At 35.8% G+C, this 17664-nt stretch overlaps 1 protein-coding gene and 1 pseudogene across 8 annotated transcripts in view; one reads left to right on the plus strand and one right to left on the minus strand.

Annotated features, from left to right (window-relative positions):
• The first annotated feature begins 2571 nt into the window (after positions 1–2571).
• Echdc1 (ethylmalonyl-CoA decarboxylase 1) overlaps positions 2572–17664 on the plus strand; it is a 32761-nt gene continuing 17668 nt past the window's right edge. Inside the window, exons 1-4 of one of the 8 annotated variants that reach the window (XM_027947370.2) lie at positions 2890–3024; positions 3587–3681; positions 9071–9292; positions 15645–15787. In XM_027947370.2, the coding sequence (XP_027803171.1) occupies positions 2990–3024; positions 3587–3681; positions 9071–9292; positions 15645–15787 (495 nt within the window). In that variant the 5' untranslated portion in view covers positions 2890–2989. The other 7 variants (XM_071613048.1, XM_071613046.1, XM_071613047.1 and 4 more) reach the window with 7 other exon arrangements.
• Positions 15093–15551, minus strand: LOC114102109 (diphthamide biosynthesis protein 3-like; annotated as a pseudogene).

Raw genomic sequence — 17664 nt, forward strand, 5'->3', positions numbered from 1 at the left:
ATGTGAGGTGTCCCCCAAAAGCTCATGCATGTGTGAGACAATGCAAGAAGGTTCAGAGGAGAGATGATTGGGTTGTAAGAGTTTTAACCCAACTGGAGATTTAACTCCCTGATAGGATTAACCGGGTGGTAACTGAAGTGGTAGGGTGTGGCTGGAGGCAGTGGGAATTGGGGCATGGTATATATTTGTAGCTGGTGAGTGCAGTCTCTCTCTTTCTGCTTTTTGATTACCATGATGTAAGCTACTTCCCTCTGCCACACTCTTCCACCATGACACTTTTCTACCATGATGTTCAGCCTCACCTTGAGCACCAAGGAATGGACTCCACTGTTTATGGATTGAGATCTTTGAAACCATGAGTTCTTTTTTCTTTTTTTTTTAAAGAGAGAGAGAGAAGAGAGATAGAGAGAGAATTTTTTAATATTTATTTTTCAGTTTTCGGTGGACATAACATCTTTATTTTTATGTGGTGCTGAGGATTGAACCCAGAGCCCCGTGCATGCGAGGCGAGCCTGTTACCACTTGAGCCACATCCCCAGCCCAACCATGAGTTCTTAAATAAACTTTTTCTCCTCTACAGTTGTTCTGGTTGGGTCTATTAGGTGCAGCAAGAAAAACACTGACTAAAACAGCTTGTAATCCCAGAAATTCAGGAGGTCGAGGTAGGAGGATCACAAGTCCAAGGCTAGCCGCAGCAAATTAGTGAGACTGTCTCAAAAATAAAATAAAAAATTAAAATAAATAAATAAATCTTATAAAAACTAGACAGTTCAAAGCCCCCAACAATAACAGGAACTAGAGAGGCTGCCAAGAAGCACTAACTTCACTCAGGCTGCAGATGCTGGATGGATGGACAATGAAAAGCAAGTTACAGCTTGGCACCTGTCTTTATTGTACACTTGCCTCCTTTATTACCTTAAAACTTACATCAGGTTCTTGCTGAACTCTGCACACTGGCATGTAAACTAATCAAGGAGCGTTCATCTAAAACTGGTTATACAAGATTTATTGACTTAAATTTACCTCTCCTGTACCCTTCAAGACTGAGGACACCATGATAGGAATAACTAAGGTATTTTCAAGATTTGCAGGGACATTCAACTGCCAGCTCTTACAATGTCCTATTCCAGACACCCCTAAAAAGTGCCTTGGAGTCTCCAGTCATTCTCCTAAATCTGCAGTTACTCAGAACTTCTGGAACAACACCTGGCAAACAGAATAGTCCATAATGAAACTGCCTCACTTAAGCAGGACCAAATCACCTCATAGAAACCAAATTGTCAACCATTCAGGATCACAGGTCTAATAAACATCATACAAAACAAATGCAGATCTCCTCCTTAAGTAAATATCCCTTCTGTGGAGCCAAATGGGAAAGCCAGAACTGAGATAATGATCAGCCAGATTCCAATCCATCCCAGCAATCTGATAAAAAGGCTTGTCCTTTATTCTGGCAGTGGCATGGTCTTTCTTTTAGTATTGTCTCTCTTCTCCTTGAAGTTAACCCACGATGATCCTATTACAACTTTGCCTGTTCAGAGGTCATTCTTATTGTCACTGGCTCAGAGGGTCCCCATCTCTGGCATATTTATGAGGGAACCACCCATAAAATGCCTGCCTGAGAAAGTTCAACTGTTTTTCAGCCAACAAAATGATATGCTCTTGATACCCTTTTCTTAGGGCAGCTTTCAGAGAGAACTTGCCATTATAAATGTGCAACTTCTGCAACTCAGAAGTACTTTATCAAGGAATTCAGAGCCAAACCTTGCAAAAGCAGTCATCAAGAAGGACACAGCCTCTCAGTCAAAGGTTAAAAAGCCTAAGGTAACTACCAGCTAACAAACACTGTTGGCCTAATCACATTTACACTAGCCAATTCTGTAATTTTTCACTTTTTTGCACCCACACTTCCATTCACTCCAATTATTTTTAAAACACTGAATTGCCTCTGCATAAGGGAAATTGAGCTTAGTTCTCTCCCTTACTGTTAGTAGTCACTGGGCAAAACGTTTTTTATCACTTTAATATCCAGATGCTATTTTTGTCATCAACCACCTAATAACTAATTTCAGTCCCACTTCTTTGACAAAATGATTCCAAAACAGATGCAAAATGGTTTTCCCTTTCATCTGTCTTCCAAAGCATTTGCTGTCTGTGCCAGCAAAATGGGTGTTGGCACAGAATTTTACGCTTACCGAGCTTTATAAAAGCCATGTCATATTCAGGGTATACACTGTATTTGATTTAAAAAAAAAAACGATAAAATATTCATTTATCCCTCAAAAACTCTGATATATTACATAGGGTGGCTTTCGGTACCTCTCCCCACCCCTTTCGCGATTCCCTTAAACTGGTTTTCTTCTCTTCATCTGAAGCCGGGTTTACAGCAGAACGCTGGAAACTAGCTGGATGAAGCGGCTTCCCTGTCCCAGAATAAACCCAGGATGGCAGAACCCAACGTTCGAAGATAGCCCAACAGGAGTCCACCGTACTACGCTTTCTCTCGACACCTGGAAGAGCGCAAAACTGCGACGTCCTCCCGGGAAAGGGACTTCTGGAGGGAGCGGGGGCGGAACTTCCGGGGTCCGGGCCACCCGCCGGGGTCTGAATAAGGATGCCACGGACTGAAAGGGGACCTGGGTGAGCGAAAGGAAACTCGGGGGAACAGAGTTTGGGCATCGGAGAGCAGAAGAGGCTCTCGCGGAAGAGGCTCTCGCGGAAGCAGGGAAAAGACTCCGAAAGGTAGCGTGGAAGAGAGCTGAAGGGAGTCGTGGGGAAGCGGAAGCAGAATTTCCCCTCCCTTTCGGGCTCTGTATTCGTAGGAGCTGGCGGTAACCTTAGCGTCATCCGGAAGACCATCCCACAAGGTGGCTGTGGAGTGGATGCTAGCGCGTAGCCCAGCGAATCTCACTTGGAGAGCAGAGGGGCTCCGCTGCCGGGTCCTTGCCAGGCGGCCGAGCAGGCCCACTGCCCCCTGCTGGGCGTGGGAATGCAGTGGCTTGCGCCGCCCACTGACCTTCCGAGGTATTGGAGGCGCCGGAAAACTTTCCGGGGGAGGTGGAGGGGTTTTAACATTTTCAAGAGGACAAGAAGGCCTAATTTCAAAGCACTTATTTGATTTCTGAAGACTTCCAAGGCCTTGTGTTAATTAGGTAATGGTCTCTGGGATCTCCGTACTTGTTTCTTTCTGTTGTATTCAATCTGGCTTAACTGCCTTTATTCTAGAATTTTTGTATGTGTGCCGCAGTGATTAAAAGGCAATACACACGCAGAAGGGCCACAAATGTAGATTGAACCCATAGGTAAATTATGATTGAAAAGACTGATGAGGATTGAGAGAATATCCAAATCAGCACTCCCACATTCCCCATCAAGGAGTTCAGTGTATACCAGCCATTGTTCTAGGTGCTCCCAGTTTGTAGAGATAAATGGACACGGACAGGGATAGCAGAAGACTCCTTTTGAAGACCTTGTGCTCTCTTGAGATAAGCTGGAGGGTTATTAATATTTATATCTTCTGAGGGAGGGAGGGAGGGATATGGTGATACAACATCTGATCTTTTCTTGACAACTTATTGGATGAAAGACAGGTACATAATAATTGGTTGGGGCACAGACAGAGAGTGATCAGCATTCCAGTAAAGAAAATCAGCCTTGCAAGAGGCATGGAATTGAAACAAGGTGAGTTATGAGAATAGTGAATTGGACAGATGGACTGTTGGTTGTGGCCAGTTTCTTAGCCCTATGTATGAAATTCAGTCTTAAGAATATTATTGGTAATTACTATTTGCCAGGCATTTTTCTAGACATGGCAATTGCCCTCATGCAGCTAAATGTAGTGGAACAATTTGATTAAGGAAGTAGGGAAGTCACGGAATGAAGGTTTTGATAAGGAAAGTAGAGGTGATGTTGTCTAGGGTGTTAGAGGAGATGACTTGGAGTTACTCTAAGGAAGAAAAATGTGTCACAGAGATCAAGGATACCAAAGTTTGGAATGATGAAAATCCTGAAGGATTTGAGGAACTGAAACTTTTTTATTGTGGTTGTGTGAAGGAGAGGGTTTGGGTGACTTGTAATGAAACTTGAAAGGTAAGTTTATATGGTAATATCCTAACATCAAATTGAAACCTTGACAAACAGGCAGCATATTGACAGTCTAATCTCACATACTTCTGTTTTTTTTCTTGTTCACTACCTGCCTTAGGTTGTTTTCTTAAGTATGATCTGTGTTAGTTTTCTGTTAATGATTCTAACATAATGGTGAAATAGGTAAGTACTTTTAATAAAACAACTAGTGTATTCTCTTTGGGGGTGGGGCGTGCTGGGGACTATTTGATCACCTTTGTAGAACTTGAAAACAAATTGGAGAGCAAAACCTTTGATCCCCCCCCCCCCCAGGGGTGAGGGGTGGGGGGGTGTCAGAAGGTCTTCTCTCTTACCTCTTTCTAGAGGCTTGGCAGTAAGACTGAATTGGCCTTCTGATGGGGCAGCAAGCGATCCTACAAGACAGATTTTAAACTTTTTACACTGAAGAAAGTTTATAACATTGTAAATGCCTCAGTACCTTTTTGTTGCCTTGTGATTTAGGGAGTAAACCAAGTATAGATTATTAAACTACTTGCTTACACAGAACTTGAATCTTAAACTGTATTTACTTATATTTTCAGATACTATAATAGTTGACTAGTGACTAACACCTTGTTATCTCCTCAGCATTGACCTGCTGTGTACTTTAGACTCTAAATTTAGAATTGGGATTGAAGTATACAAAATAGGCTCTTAGCAAATTTTTAGACTTGGCTGCCTAAACTTTGAGTCAGCTAATTTGGTAGGTTTAAACAGTGTCATTGAGTTTTTTTCTGGTACTATTCTTGTACAGACAAGGAAGGGAATCTGAGAGGAGGAAAAAAAAAAAGAAGAGACGGTAGTGCAAGGAGTACAAAATGAGAAGAGAAAGAGAAAAATATGGAATTAATAGAGAAAATGTTACATGGCTTAATATAAGGTTTCCTGTAAGAAGTCAGCATTTCAAAGATCACAGATATTTAATGAGGCAAGGTATTACTGTTATTTACATATAACATAATATTACATAAGTATTTAAATGTTTAATGATTTAAAGATAGGGGATGAGGATCTGATGATATTTCATACTAATTGCACGAGTGTTCTTGGCTGCTGGAGGGAGGGACAATGTAGCAGACAAACCCCTTACAAATGAGAGCAGAAAACATATTGCTTGCTGATTCTGTTATCCTACAATAATAATTTAAAATGCTAATGATTTTATAAGCCTTTACTCCTTTGTATTTTTTAGTTTTGACTCTTTAGTCTTTTCCCTATATAGAGCATTATAAAAAACACAGGCAAATTTATTTCTTTAATGTTGTATAATCCATATCAAGTTTCTCTAGCATTTTTATATGAAGTCATGATTAGTGTGGAGAGGATCAGGACTTCTGCCCCGAATTAATTTTATTAATTGAGTTGCCTCTATATTTGATTGTCCCTGGGGATAAAACATGCAGAGAGCACACACAGTCCATACAAAAGCAAATTCCTGGAAATATGTTTGGCTCTGAGTATATACACTTGGGTTCTGTGTGAGCTGAGCTATTTACTGATCTTGAGAACATATTTTCTCTAGACCTGGAAGGAGCCCTAAGGAACCCTGAGCCCTACTCTATGTTGCTTTCTTAGGAAGGGACATTCCCTAGACTGAAAACAACCCCAGGTTCCTTTTCCACAAGGGTCTGGGGGTTCTGCAGGGGTTGTTCTGGAGGTGACATGTAGAGACCAACTAGTAAAGACATAATGGGAGAACAGATCACAGTGAATCCAAAACAGGAGTATCAGTGGAAGCAGATTCCTTTGTTGACTCTTATAGAATGCTCAAAACTATTATGTGTCTCTGAAAGGGGGAGTAAGAATAAGGATACTGGTTTCTCATTTAAGTGTGCTAACAATAATTATTAGGTATTTACCTTAGTATCTACTAGGTATACTGCCTGTCATTCTAAGAAAATTACAAAGGATGTATCAGGATGTAAAACTCTGTTTTTTTTTGATTGTCCATTTGTAAGAGACACACAAAGTCCTTTAATAAGGACTTTTGCTTACTATCCAACAGCTTTGTGAGATATCTAGGCAAATAGTTAAAGTAGGAAGAATATACTAATAGACCCTTCCTTATAAAGTATATAAAATGGACATTATAGATATGCAGAGTACCTTTAGATTATCTCTTAATAAGCTAATTTCTTTAAAGTGGCCATGTTTTGATTGATGATTCAATAGAGATCATATTGTGTACAAACTTTTTATAAACTTGATTAAAACCAGACAAGGAGCTCTTGCCCTCCTTTTCTGAAAGGAAACAGAGATTCTTAGCTGATTGGAAGAGTGGTGGCCAGCTGACCAGAGGCCAGTGAAGAAGAGAATTTGGTCAAATATAATGCCCTACACACTTTGAACTTGCATTTATTAGAAACCCAACAGTAAATTATTTTTTTCTATTTTGTAATTCTTTTGGAATTGCATTATGTGTCTTTTAGTTCCACAAATATTGAATTTAAAATTATATGCTAAGAGTTATGAATAAGGCATAGTCTCTCTTTAAAAATTTAATTTAATGGAGTCAGGAACTCACCTTCAAAATATTACCATTGCCATGGACAGTGGTGCAAACCTGTAATCCCAGCTACTTGGGAGGCTGAAGCAGGAGGATTGTGAGTTCAAGACCAGCCTTGGGAATTTATTGGCGACCCTGTCTCCAAATTAAAAAAATAAAAAAGGAGACCTGGGATGTAGTTCAGTGGTAAAGCACCGCTGGGTTAAATCCCCAGTAAAACACACACATTCCCCCCCCCCACACACACACAGAGCTATCATTTGTGTCAGTTCTAAAACTCTGTTTTTTTGATTGTCCATTTGTAAGAGACACACAAAGTCCTTTAATAAGGACTTTTGCTTACTTGCCAGACCTGACAAAGACTTCACACTGTATTATCAGTGGCTCCAATGTAACATTTGTGTTCCTTACGAGTTTTCTATTATGAAATGAAATAGAGTACTTAAGAAACTGTCTTCGAAATTGACAATTTAAAAGTTTGGGAAACATTATCTGTATATTCTTTAGGGTTTGTTAAAAAGTTTACTGAGAAGTATATGTAGCATACACAGAATGTAAAATATATAAGAAGAATGTAAAATATATAAGAAGAATGTAAAGAACAATGACAAAGTAATTACCATTGTATCCATTATTTAGGTTAGGAAATAGGACACATCCACACTCTGAAACCTAACTTTAAGCACCTGTTAGGTGACTCAAACACTTGTTTTTCTTCATTCTTTACATTTAGGTTATCTTATTTATGACTAAATGTAATATAATCTGAAATTCATAACCATAGATTTTTAAAATTTTATAAGTATTTAATAATTAATGCATAATAAGATAGCCTGTGTATAAAATATGTTTAGAATGCTCAGAAGACTTGATTATAGGTAGCTGTGGAGTGATTTGAAGGAGTATTTCAGGTTTTACAGATTATTTGATAAATTGATATTTGCTTTTTAAAATGGAAGGGCGGGGGTGGGGAGAGAAAGACAATAGCAAGTGCTAACAAGATTGTGGAGGAAATTTAACATTCACTACTTATGGGAATATACATTGGTACAATCATTTCAGAAAATGCAGACAGTATTTTCTAAAGTTGAACAAATGAAAACAGTACATGCATTATGATTGATGGTATACCAGTCAGTTGGCTGTGTGTGTGTGTATGAGAGAGAGAGAGAGAAAAGTGAGCTCGTGCACATGTGCGCATGCATGCTAGTGCTTGTTAATAGTTGGAACTACCAATGGTCTAAAAAGTTAACTTTGAAAATTCTTCAATATTTAACAATCAGGATAAGATGAGCTGTAGCATACCAACCCAATAGTTCTATTCTTAGATATTTATCCATCAGAAATGTATATATAGTGGCCAGTAGATACATACCAAAGTTGTGTATAGCAACTCTTTGTAATGCTAAAAACTGGAAACACCTCAAAAGACTGTTAACATAGAATAGGTAAGTTGTGATACATTCATGTAATAGAATGCAGGAATGATGATGATTGACTATTTAATCTCTAATTGTACATAATATTAGCAATGGATTCAGAAATAGAAAGTTGAAACCAGACACAAAAGAATATATGCTTTTCAATTCATGTAAAGTTAAAAAGTATGCAGACTAACCTTGGGTTAGTTTGTCATCCTTATTTGAGGCATTCTGAGTGCAAGATGGCACAAAGGACCTCTTGAGGTTCAAGTTATGTTCTATTTCTTGATTTGAGTGCTATTTTAACTAGGATATTTTCAACTAGTGAAAAATTATTGAGCTGTGTCTTATGTTTTGTATACTTTTCTGAATATATGTTTTATATTAACAAAAATGTTTTGATTTTCGTTAGGCAAAAAAAAGTTGATTTACATAGGGCAAAAAAAAGCCTAGGGGGAAAAGATGAGATTATTGAGGATATATGTATAAAATAAGAAGAAAAGAGAATAGAACCATGGAGAACACAAAATCCACATACACATTCCTGTCCTTCCCCATTTTCCTTATGATCCTTTCCAGCTTTTTGTATGAAAGCATGGCAAAGGGAAGGATAATGCTAAGAATAAAATTTCTATTAGGGTGCAATTGCTCTCATAGCATTCTGTTTCCAATGGGAAAACAGAATAGCTGATTGGAAGAGTGGTGGCCAGCTGACCAGAGGCCAGTGATATTTGGACTGAATTAGATTTTGAAAAAGTTAAGGGTTGGAAAATGAAAAACTACTGTGATGAGAAAGACTACCTGGAGACAGGACGTTTAATTAAATAGAGAAAAGCAACATTTTTTCTAAGCCTTTTTAGTTTTATTAGGTCCCAGTAAATGCATTGTAATTATGTCATTCTCCTTGATACACTGAAATGATATGTTTTGTGAATCAGCCTGTGGCTGATTAACACATAATAGTAGAAAATTGAGTCTGTTAATCTGGACAGCTGTATACTTACCTCTGTTTTTTCAGAAATGGCAAAAAATCTTTTGAATGCAACATCTCTGTCTGCAAGGACAAAACTACTACATCAAGTGGGAGTATCACTTTATAATACTTCTCATGGCTTCTATGAAGAAGAAGTAAAAAAGACATTGCAGCAGTTTCCTGGTGGATCCATTGACCTTCAGAAGGAAGATAATGGCATTGGCATTCTTACTCTGAACAATCCCAGTAAAATGAATGCTTTCTCAGGTATCATCTTTTCTAAAATAAAGAATGAGACACTCAATCTTACATGCTATCACATATTTTGTCTTTGGTGACTGAATCTTCAAAATCTTTGCTCTTTGTAGAATGCATGCAACCAAATGAAACTCTGTTACATGATCCAGGAACATTTTTACTAATGTTAAAATGGTATCTTAATGTTTTAAAAAGAATTGTGAACACAGATATTGATAAAAAGGACACTGTTAAATCAGTCTTATTTTTTCCATAATTTATTAACTATATAAAAACTTTGTTTTCAGCTAATACCACTGAGAAACAAGGAAGAGAAAGTTTCAAAGATTTACTGAAACTGAATAGAAAAACCCATAAATGAAAAAAAAATATTTTGCTTACATTTTTTTTAATGAATTGAGATAAGACTGTTATTGTTAATTTCCCTCTGTTGCCTACAAAGTGTTCATTTTAGGAAAAAAGGCACTCCTTTTAAAAAATTTCTTTTTAAATTTTTAATTGTCATATATATGTAGTACAGTGTGATAATTTGATACATATATTTAATATATAATGTTAAAATTAGAGTAATTAGCATTTTCTTGTGTTGAGACCTTCAAACTCCTCTTAAAATTATTTTGAGATACAAAATGTTTTTTCTTATAAATACATAATGTTATTTGTTATAAATGTATTATTTATATATATTAAACTATATATAATAAAATTGTTTTATATATATTGCATATAATGATTATTAACACATATAATAAATTATTGTTCTGTAGCATTTACCAAACTAGTGAGTATTAGAACTCATTTCTCCAATTGAAACACTGCACTGGCCTATCTGTTGACACTTGCCTAACTCTTAGATTCTGATGAATAACTTTTACCTATTAGTCAAAATTCTGAGCATATAATAATTTTATATTTAAGAGACATGGAGAACAGAACGTGGTAATTTTTACTAAAGCTCAAATTTGAATCACGCTACCACCATGTTATATAAGAGGTATTAAATAGCCTTCTTGACCACATATTATGTTTCAAGGTGATTTTGTGATCTGCTTGTAAGTTATGCACTGCATGGGGCAGAATAAATTCTATTCTTTAGTAGCACTTGAATATTGGACTCAAAAATATCTCAGTAATTTTATGTGTCTATATATAATTATCATTATAACTGCAGATATAATTGAGTAAGTTGTAAACTTTGTAAATACCAGTAGTGACTCTTTATAACTCACAACTTTTCTCTCTGCTTATCAGAATTAAGAGGTATTTTTCTTTTCTTTTTTTTTTTTTTTTTTTTTTTTTGCTACTGGGGATTGAATCCAGGAGTGCTTAACCACTAAACCGCATCCCTAGCCCTTTTTTGTATTTTATTTAGAGACAAGGTCTCACTGAGTTATTTAGGGCCTCACTAAATTGTTGAGGCTGACTTCGAACTCGAAATCCTCCAGCCTCAGTTGGGATTACAGATCTGCACCACCACACCTGGCCAGAGATATTTTTCTAGGTCAGTGCTGACCAATAAAATATAATATAAAACCCAAATGTGATCTGCATGTGTAATTTTAAATAGTCTAGTAGTCATCATTAAAAAAAAGTCAAAAGAGAGACAGATAAAATTGATTTTAAAAATAATACCTTTAATTTAACTCAGCATATCTAAAATATTATTTCAATAAGTAACTGATACATGAATGAGAAATTTTCTTACTAAGTCTTCAAAAGGTGGTCTTAAACTCACTGTACTTCTCAGTTTAGCCTCATTTCAAGTTCTCAGTAGCTACATGTGCTTCATCATTACTTTATTAGATGCTATAGTTCCATACTTTCAGTTAGCTTTAAGGAATAAAATCCAAATTTGATATTAGCCCAGGAAAAATAAAATTAGAAAGTCAAGAATGCTCTAGAGGATTAAATTATATTAATGGTTCTAATTTGCTACTGAATAGTTACAAATAATCTTTTGTTCTATAGGAAACACTAATTTAATGCATAATGTATCAATTTAGTAAAAACAGAGCTGCTTTGATTTGAGTAATGATGTTTAATTAGGTTTAGTGGGGAAAGGATGAGTGAGAATCATTCATCCAGATACTTTATTTCACAAAGTCAAAAACATGAATTTAAGATTAACTATTGTATAGATATTGTTAGATTCAAGGCCAACATAATTATTTGTAGATACTTAAATATCTTAGATAATTTGAGATCCATATTTGCCTATATAGATTTATTCTTACCTTAAACATGTAGGTCTTTTATTTCCCCTGCTAAACTGGAAATCATTTGAGAACAAGAGCTCTACTTCTAGAGCACCTAGGACTTTCTTGGGAAGGGTTACAGTTCTAAATGTGCCATAATTAGTGATTAGAGAGGATAGCTACATTACTCAATTTTCTAAGTCCAAACATTGATTTAACATTTGTTGTAGAACCACCTTGCTACTGGTTACTTCAAAAAATGGCAAAGAAAATAATAGCTCTGACAGTAGGGATTTTATATTACAAAATTAAATGTATGTAGTTTAATATGAGCTATAAAAATTTTCTGGAAACTTGTACAGATTCTTTGGCATTTTAACCCTTTGTTGTGATCTTTACATTGCTTCTACTTTGAAGTTTTCTAGGCAGAGGAAAATAAAATTAATTATGTTGAAAACATTACAGACTTTATAAACTTGGAACATTACCAAAGATAAGCACATTTAACAGTCACTGATTAAATCTTTAAAGTTTCTTTTTCTGTTTTAAATTTATTATAAGGATGCTCAAATAGAATTTTGAAATATCTAATCAATAATTCATAGATTTCATGGTTGGAAGGCATGTGAAGAGTATCTGTGGTTTACCTTGGGTTTGTAAAAGCACAGTTCATCAGTCATGGAATAAGATATTTACTTCCTGAACTTTCCTCAACTGGCATCCTGTTATACTCCTACTGGTATGAACAGAGTAGGAATTTCACTTTATTCCAGTATACCATATGTTTGGATTGTCACAAGATCTCATAGTCATATGTTATAACGTTTGTTAAGATTGTCAGTTGGGACACTTATGCATTTGCTGTGAAGTTATCTCTATATTTTTATGTTTACCCTAAGAAGTAAATTTTCATCATCTCAAATTGTATATTCCTGTTCCTACTCCTGCGACATGTATGATAAATTTAACTTTCCTCCTTAAATATATATTTGTATGAATTCTTTTGGTACCAGGGATTGAGCCCAGGGCCCCTTAATCACTGAGCCACATACCCAGCCCTTTTTATATTTTATTTTGAGACAAGGTCTTGCTGAGTTACTTAGGGCCTTGGTAAGTTGCTGAGGCTAGCTTTGAACTCACGATCCTCCTGCCTCAGTCTCCCCAGCCACAGGGATTACAGGTATGCTCCATCACTCCTAGCTATTTGTATGAATTCTTGAGGTAGAGATAGATAAACTAAAAAATTTGTATCTTTAAAGCAGAGACTCATAGATCCTCTATGTACTCTGTTGTACTAGTACAAATAGGCATTTGATAGACATTCAGTAAATATTTGTAAAATACATGAACTAAAAGTCTTGCTTGACATTTTTTTTAATTATCAAGATTTTATTTAGCATGACAATACAGTTTATACTGGTAATAAATTAATATGTACAGTTATAAAAAATGTTTGGTGCTATCTAAGAAAAATGTTTCTTAATCTATGAAGGATATGCAAAATCCTTTAAATAGCTGACTTAATTTTCAAACCCAGAAGTGTGGTAACATTGTTGATGAAAATTGGAAATTCTATTCCCTGTAATTCATGATTCAGACAGTGTTGAGTTTATAACGGTTTCACTTGCCCTATCTGTTCTGGCAACGTCCCACAACTGAATGGGAACTGGTAGCTGGAAACTGACCCTATTTCCTATACCTGTACAGTGAGGGATCCACTGGCCTGGCCTCAGACTCCAGAGCTAATCAGACAGAGATTGGGTTAAATTGGGTTAGATTGGCGTAAATCACAGAGGTGTTCCACAAATGTCTATGGGAGTAAATAAGGCACAAGCATCACTCAGAACTCGAGTCATACCTGAAAACCTTGATTTTACTTTCTGCTTACTATAGGATTCATTCCTGGTATGTTATATTGTAGTTCTAAAACTTAAGCAACTCAGTTGATTTAAAACAAAATCATTAGGTCTGGGGATATAGCTCAGTTGGTAGAGTGTTTGCCTTGCATGCACAAGTCCCTGTGGGTTCAATCCCCAGCACCACAAAAGAAAACAAAAAACCAACATTCCTATTATTGCAATATTATCAACAGTCACTGACTGTTGTATTTCTTTGCTCCTGGGATGTTTGAACTTGGGCAACTTTTCATCAACAGCAGAGAGAGTGTTTATGTTAACACCATCTACAGTGAGTTTGAAGATAGTTTATTTCTCTTTGCAGGTTACTGCCCACCGGAGTCAACCTGTACCCTACTCTGTTCATCTGAGCAGTCACTTTGCTTTTCAAAGTAGTGTGGATTATTTCTGGGCTGACAGTGTTCCTAACAGCAGTGAGATTTCATCATGTCATGAATATGCCATATAATGCACCAAGTACAGCTAGCATATAATTTTTAATTTATTATGTTTCAGCCTAATAGTTGCATATAGCCATGCTGCTGCCAGGTTTAAAAAAGAAAAAGTCCACTTGTTTTAATTTAAACTTCAAAGGAGTGTAGTTTATTTATCAATCAGTACATATTTAGCAGGCTTTCTAATTGCAGGAGCCATACCCAAAATAACTTGTCAGATATCAGTACATTTTCATACACACAGCAAAGTTGTGTTTGTAATGGAAATTTTCCAATTTTCTTTTGATTATAATTTCTTTCTACTCTCAGCACTCTAGCAAAGGAAGACTAATAGTCTATCTTCATATATTTCTCTTTCTCCCTGGCAACATTTCTCTGGTAGGAGTGCATGTTTGGTTTGGTTGCATGCTATAGAGGCTTATTAGATGTGTCCACATGGATATATTTATTCAGAACAGGCCTTCCATTTTCAAGTTCATTCTCTATTATAGATACTTTGCTTTTTAGGAGTAGGGACACAATACTGTGATAGGCTAAAAGCACTGGCACCAGCCATATAGTCTTGGCATTAACCCCTCTCTGAAATGCAATTTCATTGGTTATATCAGAAAATAATCAAAAATCTAGACACAAAAATATTTGCTTTGATCTGGTAAAATAAAGCATTCATTTACTAAGTTGGCTTGTTTGCTTCCTTCAGTTTTTTTTTTAATCTAGTCATGATTTTTAAAGAACATAAGGAATCTCTACTTCTTTGACCATTTCACTTTAGACTTTTCTTCCTTATTCACTTACCTGTAGCAATGGAGAAAATATAGTCAATCTTTTCTCTTTAATACCGCAATAGAACTCTGTCCATGAAGTGTAACAGAAATGACATGCTGAACAGCACCTGAACATTCTAATATTGGAGACTGTCTTGGTGATGGAACCAGAAGGGCAGTACTAAGGAAGTAGTGGATTTTTATTTAAGTTAATATAATAAAGCTGATGGTCAAATTTCAAAGAAAGCTAATTTTAACCATCTTAGTAACTAGTTAAAAATATAATCTCTTTTTAATAAATCCTAATGACTGAGGTAGATGATGCTGTTATATCAGATACTGAATTAGGTTTAAGGTATAAAAATGATAACTAAGGGAAAGAAAGCACTGATTTAAAATTATCTTCCTTTAAATTCAGGTGGATAATTAAGAATGTTTCCAATTCAATGTTCTAAACATGAAATCCAGGTATGGGCTCACTTTTGTATTTGAAGATGAACTCAGCAGTTGGAGGACAAATGGGCTAACAGAATGACAAACCACGAAACAGCTGTCCCCATGAAAAAATCAGTTACTCTGCATTTGATATTTCCATCTGGGCTCATTCTCAACTGTTCAGGATGTGGATTCCTAAAGCATTTAAGTAATTTTTTGTTAGTTGAAGGTGCTGGGGCTGTTTCTCCACACATAAATTGATCTTTGTCATGAATCACTTTCTTATGAGAGAACAGCTAGGACATATTGCCACATCTTCCCCATTCTCCAAATCTTCCTTGGTGATGGAAAAGTTATCTCCACACAGGCAGGTGTAGAAATTCATTTCGGAGTTCTCATCATATTGTAAGTCCTTGATCTCTACCTCATTGTGAAACACTGCCCCATGGTTGTTGGGGCTAGCAAAAGGCTGGTGCCCCAGTGGTCCAACACCGCCTCTGTTGGTCTAACTTCTCGAATGCCATCTGGGCTTGCTTGATACAATTTTATTTCTGAATTATTTCTGTTTTTGTAATCTCTTACATGTGTTGTGATTTTTCCTCTTCCCTCTCTGGCAGGTGTTATGATGCTACAACTTTTGGAGAAAGTGATTGAATTGGAAAATTGGACAGAAGGGAAAGGCCTCATTGTTCGTGGGGCAAAAAATACTTTCTCTTCAGGATCTGATCTGAATGCTGTGAAAGCTCTAGGAACTCCGCAGGCAAGTGTTATGTGAATTATGCTTTAGGTTGTACATGTCGACCAGACGTTTAAGATATTTATATTTTACTTATGTGGTTATTAGAATGACTTGTACTCTTAAATAGCTTTCTTAGAAACTAAGATCTGAGTATTGGGAATCTCTTTTTCAAGGCCATTGATATGGCATATTCCTGGGTTAATTGAACCTTTCATATGGCAGAAGAAAAAAGCTCTGAATTTAGAATCTTGGGTTTAGGTATAGACCTGGCCCATAACTGAGAAAATTAAGAAGGTTGGCCTTTTATTCCTCAGCTCCATGGAGGTAGTAAAATCTACCTCACAGATTTTTGGAGGCTTGGGATGTCTACTAAAATACTGCTTTGTAATCTGGAAGACTATCATAAGATTTTAAATTAGTGATATAAATTGGTAACACTAAGATGATAGGTTAAATTCAAGATCATCACCTTCTTTCTAGAAGTCAGGTGAAATAACTACTCCTTTTGTAGCCATTTGTTTTGCTTCTTAAAGGTTAAGGTACGATAATATGAAGGACTGAAAAAAAGGAAGGCCAGGAAGATTAGTAATGACCAAAGGTTATAATTAAAATCATCAAGACTTTTGAGTTTTTTAAGTGTAAGCTCCCTAGCATCTCTGATGAGGAGTTTGACAAGGTATACATAGGCACCTAGCAAACTGACACATAGTAAATTTCAACCAGTATTAATGATTTTAAAAGTATGCTTGTGAATTACCTGTTAGAGTAGGAATCCTAATCCTTTTCCATTATCAGTCCTCAAAGGAACTGGTTTTTCTTGAATTCAGCCCACATTCCATAGGTCAAAAAGAAAAAGAAAAGAAAGGGAAGGGAAGGGAAAGAAAATGAAGTGAAAGGAAGGGGGAAATGAAAGTAGGGAAAAAAGTAACTAGTATTTGTTATCCATTTAATAATAGTGGGTTATGTGTAGGTATTTAAGTTTTAATGATATTTCACAAGTCTCATACCAGTGTATGTAGTATATTATTCCTATTTGCATAAATATGTAAGAGAAAATCTCTTCTGATAAACCAGAGCATTGATTTTGATGGAATTAGATTTGAATGCTGGTTTTAACACTTTCTGGCCAAGCAATTGGGCAAAACACTTAATCTTTCTAAGTCTGTTTTCCTAATATAATTTTTAATTTTTAGTTGTAGATGGACACAATACCTTTATTTTATTTATTTATTTTTATGTGGTGCTGAAGTTTGAACCCAGTGTCTCACGTGTACTAGGCAAGAGCTCTACCACTGAGCCACAACCCCAGCCCTTATTTTCCTAATCTTTAAATGAGGATTATAATACATATTTTATAGAGCTATTGTAAAGATTCAGGGTAATATATAATAAAGTGGCTACTAGCCCTGTGTTTGAAAAAGTTGGCTGTTATTTTTATTTCAAAGAGTTTGAGATAGTAATAAACCTTATTATCCTTGAGATGATGTGGAATTACAGCACCACTTCTAGACTTAAATTTGTAATGTGTTGGAATGGTGAGAGCTTTAACCTGGAAATTTGAAGGGATGGATTGTTTCCAAAGCTTTATCAGTAATTAACTGGGTGACCTGCAATATATGAAAATAATTCATCTGATTTTATATATATATATAAAATATATATTTTATATATATATATAAAGCTTTTACATATATGTATAAACACACATCATTGTCATCTCTAGAATGGTTGTATTACTATTCACCGTAGTTCACAAAAGATACTATCAAGATAGAATGAAATAATAGATTATTGTGGGCCTGATATAAGTTATGTAGGAAAACATCTCTAAAAAGATGAATTCTAATTCTACCTTCTTATTTTCTTGTAGTCAGAAAGTTGTTTCTGTCTCTTTAGAT

Source organism: Marmota flaviventris, chromosome 6 (assembly GCF_047511675.1).
Source record: "Marmota flaviventris isolate mMarFla1 chromosome 6, mMarFla1.hap1, whole genome shotgun sequence".
Lineage (NCBI taxonomy): Eukaryota > Metazoa > Chordata > Mammalia > Rodentia > Sciuridae > Marmota > Marmota flaviventris.